This window comes from Mesitornis unicolor, unplaced genomic scaffold (assembly GCF_000695765.1).
Source record: "Mesitornis unicolor isolate BGI_N332 unplaced genomic scaffold, ASM69576v1 scaffold53709, whole genome shotgun sequence".
Taxonomy (NCBI): Eukaryota; Metazoa; Chordata; class Aves; order Mesitornithiformes; family Mesitornithidae; genus Mesitornis; species Mesitornis unicolor.
Genome location: NW_010207683.1, coordinates 4100 through 11972, shown reverse-complemented (window position 1 = coordinate 11972; position 7873 = coordinate 4100). Strand labels below are relative to the sequence as shown.

The following is a 7873-nucleotide window of genomic DNA, read 5'->3' as shown; positions in this document are numbered from 1 at the left end:
GGGAAAGGTGTCAGGCCCTAGGTGCAGCTGATCAGGACCATGAGGGCCTGTGAGTGCTATCAAGGCCCTGACAGCAGCCTTCCCTCTCAGCCTGCCCTCTTACGTGGGGGAGAGCTCAGGAGGGTCTTGCCATAGAAAAAATGAATAGCTGTGGGGTGTCAGTGTGCTGTTTAAGGGAGTACAGACCTGGACAAGTCACTGTCAGAAGTCACTGGGGATATGGCATGGGAGACTTGGGGCTGGAGGGTCAGGCTCCCTGTGAGCTGCCCCAGGAGCCAGAAGGGCTTGGGGGTAAAGGGTGGGTATTCAGAGCACCCCTGAAAGATCCCCAGAGGCTGGGTAGTACTGGGGGGGTTCACTCAGGAGCCTGGAGTTGAGTGAAGGTCAGGTGTAGCCCAGTGATTGCCAGGCAGATGGGCAGTGATGAGGCAGGTTTGAGGTTGTGGACCTGGAGGTCCCATGCAGGGTCCCTGGCCCTGAGGAGTGTATGGGAGGGTGGCAGCAGTGACCTGCGGTGTGGCGTGTAGCCAGCTGCTCTCTCAAAGGTGCCGACTGGTGGTGTGAAAGAGGAGAAGCACCAAGGTAAAAGAGGAAAAGGTGGTAACTGTCTAGCACTGAAGGCAGCACCCTTATTCCTCAAATTGTGGTTTTGGTTTAGAACAGGTGCCTGGCTGACTGCAGCTAGCTGGGGGGATTCTGTGTGGTTCCCTCTTTCCAGATCTGCGCCTTCTGTTTGGGTTGCAGCTGCTGCAGAGACACAGAGAGGAGGCTTTCTCCTCCTGTGCAGGGAAAGCTTGTTTCTTCCTAGGAGCATCGCTAGTACGTGCTGGGAGGAGGATTCCCCAAACAGTCAGGCAGGAATGGCAGCTTGGGATGTTGAATGGGGAGCTACAAATCAGCAAGCTGCTAATTAAGACCACAGGAGGCTGGTGAGTTACTAAAGACCTGTATTATTCTTTTTCAGAGCTCTGGGCCATTACCGAGATCCCTGGGACCTACTCTGAGCACGTGGCTCTCCAGGGACATCACTTGCGAGCACTCTATTTTGGGCATGTTCTTAGAGTTGAAGTTCCCAGTGCCCTGGGGCCACGTGGCAGCCAAGGCCTGGGGACCCTCGGAAGGACACCCCGTGCTGTGCTTGCACGGCTGGCTGGACAACGCCAACACCTTTGACACGCTCATTCCACTGCTCCCCAGAGGTAGGTCTGGCTCCTCAGGATGATTCTTGTTGTGTTGCAGGGCTGCACATCTGATACTTTCTCCCTTTCAGATTGCTATTATGTGGCAATGGATTTTTCTGGCCATGGCTTGTCATCCCACCGACCTGCGGGCTCCCCCTACCATTTTCTGGATTACGTGAGCGACGTGCGCCGGGTGGCAGCAGGTGGGTAGTTGAAGGGAGCCTTGAGGGGATGTTTGCACAGGGGGTGCTATATTGCTCCTTCTCCTCGGAACAAGCAGGCAGCATTTACTGCCAAGAGAGGGGTCAGTTCTCTCTGCTTCTCCTCAGACTGATGTTAGCTGGTGCTTTGTGACCACAGGCTGAATAAGCGTCCCTCCTTCTCACTATTTTGCGAGAGGAAGAAACAGTAAGCTCTGGGAGCAAGTGTTTCTATACCAAAAAACAGTAGGGGAGAAGTCATGGATGCAACTAAATAGTTTTGCCAGGCTGACTTTTTGATCCAGCAGCCCATCTGTATGCTGATCTTGGGGGAGGCTGTGGCACGCGGGTTTTGCATCCCTCATTCAGTATACAAGGAGCCTCTTTGAAGTGCCAGGGGGCAAAACACATCTTCCAGCGAGATACATTCCAGATGGGCAGCACTGATGAAGCAGTATTTTTCCCATAAACCTCTCAGAGTGCCCTAAAAATGGTCTGAAGAGCCTGATGTGCTAAATGGTGCTTTCACTTGGAATAATCATTCTTTCCTCAAGGCAGCAGCCCTGGCTCTGTGTCTTCACGGTGCTTGTGGAGTGCCCTGCAGCAGGATGCTCTGTCAGGGTCTCTCTTCCAGCAGATGCTGCCCAGTCGGGCTCCTTTGCTGCTTGCCAGTCTCGTGCCTGGCAGTGAAAGGGAATTTGCTGTAGTTCATTTGCTGTACAGAGAGAGCTTCAGAGCTGCGTGACTTAACTACCAAGGAAATGAGGTGGTGGACGGTCTTTTTCTTTAAAACTGGCCTACTTAGCCACCTTGTTTCTGGAGTAGGAAGCAAATTAAGCAGCGCAAAAGCCCTCTCAGGAGAAGGGGCCCGTGTTGGTGGAGAAGCAGCAAAGTGTGACTGCTCTGGTTTCTAATGCAGCGCTGTCTGTTTTTGTCTGTTGCCACTTAGCCTTGCAGTGGAGACGGTTCACCCTGATGGGTCACAGTATGGGTAAGTGGCTCTTGTCCTTGTAAGCTGCGAGATTCATGGAAATAGGAGTAGATAATTAACTTACAAGACATGCTGCTAGGAGCTGGGTTGGAATATTTATTATATTGTGTCAAGTACCAGGTTCCTGCTTAAGTGATTCACAAATCTGTGCCCTTGTTTGCAATGCCTCTGTTCTCAAGACCCTGTTGTATAAACAGCGGTAACTCTTGCTGTGGGCCTTTCTCCCACCCCAGGAGGGAACAGTGATGGGCAAAGAGGGGTGGTCTGTGACAGGAGAATTCGCACCAGGCCTTCCTGCCTGGTCCCTACAAGGCCACAAAGCCTGGGGACAGCAGGGCCCTTCTTGGTGGGTTGTGGAGTCTGCTGAGGGGAAGCAGACTCCAGGCTCTATCCCTCTGTGCTTGGGACATGATTGGGTTTTGCTACAATTCGGGTTTTGCTCCCCAGGGCTGCTCTGCCCACCGCTCACAGGACCTGCACAGCTTTTTAACTAGTAGCTTCTCCTTGGCCTTTGCTGCTTGAGAGGGAGATGGGGATGGTCCCAGGACAGGGAGTCCAGCTGCCCAGTAGCCCTGCTCTCTGCTTGCATCCTGCTGGGAGAGCTCTACTCTGTTGCTGGGGCTTTGTCCTTTGCTACAATGTGCTTTTCTGCTTTGAAGGCAGCTCCTGCTGTGTTTCTGTTCCTGGGGGTGTCCTGTGCATAACTGAGTACCCTTCTGTCCTTTGCAGGTGGGGCTGTGGCAGGAATGGTGAGTAAAGCATCCTTTCTTCATGGGGTTTCTGATTTCTGAAGCTGAAACAACAAATGGAAGAGGAACAAAGGGACAGAGTGTGCGGGATTTGGCTATCGGAGGGGAGAGGCCTGTCCCTGGCCCCCTCTCCAGTGCAGCAGGATGAAGACCTCACTCAACGCTCAGCTTTTCTCTCACATATTGTTTCATCTCTCCTCAGTTCTGTTTCCTGTATCCTGAGATGGTAGATAAGCTGATCCTGCTGGAAAATCTTGGATTTCTGCTAGCTCCAGAGGTCAGATTTCGCATGTCCTTCCCCTCACTTTTTAAAAATTAGATGCTCATTTGTTCACAGAAAGCACTGATGTGACTGGTTCCTGGCAGGCCACACAAGTCTCAGGGCTCTTCCTTTTGGCACACACAGGCCCGCTCCTTGTTGCGTGGACTGAGGTGCCTGCTTAGGGTGGTCCCTGGGGGACACTTGGTAGTGCTACGCATCCTGCAGTCCTTTAGCACCAAAATTCTCTTGTCTGTGTTGTGCCCTTGTACAAAGGGGACTGGAACCTCTGCCCAGGCAGCTGCCAGCCAAGGCTTTTTGCCAGCAGCTTGTTGGGTGGTCTGGGTGCGAGATTGGTGGATTTCTTTTTCTGTTCCTGGCAGAACATAAAGCTATTCCCAACCTGCCATCGTCGCCACCAGCTGCTGGGGCTTTGGTTGGCAGAAGTGGGACAGAGGCCCAGGGTCAGAGAGACAAAAGATACCAGATTCCCCTTGTTCTGACTTGTCCTCAGCTCACAAGTCAGGTAGGAAGGGGTAGAAAAGATTGCAAGGGTAAAAAGATAAAAAGTTACAGCAGTGCTGAGCTTTCTGTTCCTACCTTGCCTTTTAAGTATTGCTGTTCTCTTTTCCCCAGAAATGGGCATTTTTAATGTGAAGTCCATAACTGCTACCTGTTCTGAGGGATGCTGAAGAGTCAAATGCCCTCTTTACCCTCCAATAAGGGGTAAAATGATCCAGAAGAGAGGGGTTACTCCTGTTCCCTACCTCTCTTTGTTTCAGGACACTGAGGCGTGGCTGAAATCTAAACGGGTGGTGATTGACAGGTTACTGAGTCTAGAGGCAAAGCAGCAAACTCCCAAAGCACGGAGCCCCAAAGCAGCATTGCAGAGGTGGGTTCCCATCTCTACTCTTCACTCGCTGCCTGCCCTCGCTTAGGACAGAGCTATGGCTGCGGGAATGAGAAAGGGAAACTGTCCCTGCACTTTCAAGTCCTGCTCTGGAATCTCAGCAAGACCTTTGCCTTCTGCTGCCAGAAGCCGCTGCTTCTTCCTGCTCTTTTCTGAAGCAGCCCGAGAGCTCGCTGTCACCTTATGCCATTTTCGCTTGGCTTCCTCCCTTTTCCAGCAGAACAATCTCTCTGCCATGTCTCCCTCAGGCTCTTAGAAGCAAACAGGCATCTGACAGCAGAGGGTGGGGCAATCCTGCTGCAGCGAGGAGCAACTGAGACACCCGCTGGTAAGGGACTGCATGGAGACGGGGCTCATGGCAGCGCTGGGCCAGCGCTGGGTGCGGGGCGGGAGTGGTGCCACCAGCCATTGTCTTCTGCAGGGGACAGGGTGCCCTAGCCACATGTGTACGCAGCCTGAATGGGATCAATTAGGTCTGGAGGCAGAGCTTGCCGTTCCCAGCAACTGGGCTTGGTGCTCAAGTCCCAGAACGGCTAAAGGAAAGAAATGAAAAAAAAGGAGAAATCTGGATTAATCCCATTCATCTTGTCTGAAACAGTCTTGGGTAGACCCCACAGCTGAGGAGAAGGAGAGCAACTCTTGCTCTTGTGAGACATGAAAACCTTCTCTTGTTTGTTTGTTTTTTATTCCAGGGCTGGTGTATAACAGAGACATGCGAGTCCGTACGGTGAGCATTGCTCTTCTAATGTGCCCTCTGCTGCTTCTGAGCCCTGAACTTACAGAAAACTCGGAGATAGCGGAGGCCCAGGCCCTGCCTCCACCCAGCCATCCACTTTCTGCTTCCCTAATTCCCACACCTCTTTTAAATGCTGCTGTTAGAAGAGCCCGCACTCCTTCATTAACTGACTCAGCTCACAGAGTCACTGGAAAATGTTACTGATTTTTTAGCAGTTCCTCTGCCCCAGGGCCTCCTGGCCACATTTCCCTGCTGTTACAATGCTTCAGGCAGCAGATGGATGGATGCTTTCGGTCAGCTCCTTTGTCAGGTCACCCCTGACATAAGCAGGGGAGACAGTGGAGCAAAGTTCTTGTGTTTGATATTCTGATAGCTCTGTGCCACTTTTGAGCAAGTAGGGCCTCGTCTACCTGTGCTACTGCCAGGCCATGAAAGCCAGAGCAGTTGTACTGTCTCCTTTTGTTAGTAAAAGGATTTTGATAGCTTTTCTCTGCTATGAGATCATTCCCATATGCGCTGCATCCCAGCAGGCAGCGTTGTTGGCAGCGCTGAAACGCAGCTGGACAGAAGGAGCCTTTACAGAGCCAGCTACTCTTGTGCGCAGCCTGGCTGCCTGTCATGGCCCAGCACGGCAGCTTTGGGGCCACAGCCCCTTCTGCCTTCAGAGCCGCGAGTGCAGCAGGGTCGGGACACCCTCTGTCCCCAGCTTCTGTCCCTGACCTTTGCTGCTCTCTGTCTTTGCACCTGCAGCAGAGTCGAGAGTACTTCACGGTGGAGCAGTGCGTGAAGCTCCTGCAGAAAATTCAGGACCGCGTTCTCATCATTGTGTGAGTGAGGCACAAGCCAAACCACCCCTCCCTGCAGGCCTGGGTGGAGGGGATGAAGGTTAGAAAGGAGTCCTCTGCTACCTCCCTCCTCTGCAGCGGCTGCCCAGGCCTTCGGGCAGTGAGAAGCGTTTCCCGGTTCCCCACCACTGCCCTGGAGCAGGCTCCTGGAGCAGGCAGAGAGCAGCTGGCACATCCTCCTCCCAGCCTGATGCTGTATTTTCAGGCTGGGCCCCCCCGAGGAAATGCCCTGTCCTCACCACATTCACGCTTTAGTGTTCCCATCCTACAGCGTCCCATCCCTTGGCCCTATAGCAGGGGCCCATCTTGGCAGACATGGGGACCTCCCCAGCACTGCTCCTATTTGCTTTCCTCCTGGTCTGGCTTGTCCCCAAAACACAGCAACCCAGCCTACCCACTTCTGCAGACCCCAGAACCTCTTGCCTGAGCAAACAGGTGAAACCACAGCAGCCTCCACCTCCTCCAGCTGGTCCTGGAGCCCCAACCTGACCCAGTTCCTGCAAGCTCTCACCTGTGGTGTCCAGGGCAGGGAGAAGCTGTGGGGAGTTGGCCAGTGGCTCGCTTAGAGCCTCACAAGCCATCAGCTGTCCAGGTGGGTGGCTGGTTTGTCAGTCACTTCCTTGCAGGGCAAGATGTGCAGGGCTCTGGCTACCTTGACCTGTGTGGTGCTGTTAAAAGACTCTCTAGGAAACGAGAGGAATTGCTAGAAGTTGAGAAATGAGGTGCAGTTTTGGCTTCCCTGGTCATCACGGGGAGGGCAAGTCCTTCAGGCCATACAGAGCACATCCCTTTGAGCCTGGGATGTCACCTTGTCCCATCACCTGCAGCACAGTAGAAGACACTGTGATCTTAACTCTGCAGAAGGTCCAATGCTGGCTTCTCCAGGAGGACCCTGGGGGAGCAATATGTAACCAGTCCCCACTCTGATACTCCCAGGCAATCACCCAAGGCTTTAAACAGTTTGATGAAAAGTAGCTGCTTAGCCACTCTGTGCCGTGCTCATATGGCTCCTGTGTGCGACCCTGTGACCTTGCTGTTCGTGAGCAGTCTGGGAAGGGCAGTTGGGTCTGTCCCCCACTATCCCAGGGACACTGCCTCTGCCCAGGACAGCAGCAGAGACAAACACACACACCGTGTGCTGTACTGAGCCTTGCTGTTGCCTTTCAGAGCACAAGATGGACTCTTGGTACCGCACAAGCTGGACACCAGAAATCACTTCGTGAAAGCCCTACGGGAGGCGTTTGAGTCCACCCTCAAAGAGGTGAGAGCAAACTCCCTCCTTGCATCTCTTCTCTGTCCACCACCAATGCTCCTGCTCCGAAGTCCCAAGTCAGTCACTGCCCCCTGGACCCAGCTCTTCCTCAAACTCCTGTCCCTGTCCTGCCTCCCCACCATCCCACCAGTGCCACACAGCGAGCACAGCTTGCCCAAAGGAAACTTTCCTGGTCCACATCTTGTGTCTTCTCCCTCCAGCACATCCAGCTTGTAGAGGTGCCTGGGAGTCATTTTGTGCACCTGAATGAGCCCGAGGTGGTGTCTGGGATCATCAGCAACTTCCTGACAGTGCAGAACACCAGAGCAAGGCTCTAGGAAGCCCTCGTGGCTGCGGCAATCCTGAACAGGGAGCTAAAAATCAGGCTCCAGAGGAATTGGCACCATTTCTACCTCGCATCCCACATCAGTTTTGTGATACCCTTCCCTAAGCTTAGCTCACTGCAGGGTGGGATCATCTGCCAGGGAGTCCCTGCAGAGCTGAGCAAAGCATCTTGGTTGGCAGTGGGAAAAGGAATCCTTCTTCCACTTCCACCTCTGAGTGCAGGGATAAAGGCCCAGAGCAGCCTTCCCCTTGCTCCTAACTTGCACCCCGAGATGGAGCAGGAATACCAGCAGCAGCACCAGCTGCAGCACTGCGAGAGGTGGTTCATCTCACCTCCTCCCCAGGGATGGTGCAACCAGCCTCCTCCCAGGGCTAGACCTACTGGAAAAACAGGAGTGTTCTGTG

At 53.6% G+C, this 7873-nt stretch overlaps 1 protein-coding gene across 1 annotated transcript; it reads left to right on the top strand.

Annotated features, from left to right (window-relative positions):
* Nucleotides 1-968: 968 nt before the first annotated feature.
* Nucleotides 969-7609, top strand: SERHL2 (serine hydrolase-like 2). The gene is made up of 11 exons (XM_010192180.1): nt 969-1199; nt 1271-1384; nt 2331-2372; nt 3102-3121; nt 3324-3398; nt 4163-4272; nt 4539-4618; nt 4983-5017; nt 5777-5853; nt 7039-7132; nt 7345-7609. Exons 1-11 carry the CDS (start codon nt 1052-1054, stop codon nt 7459-7461), a joined length of 912 nt encoding a protein of 303 aa, XP_010190482.1. The 5' UTR covers nt 969-1051; the 3' UTR covers nt 7462-7609.
* Nucleotides 7610-7873: the final 264 nt, after the last annotated feature.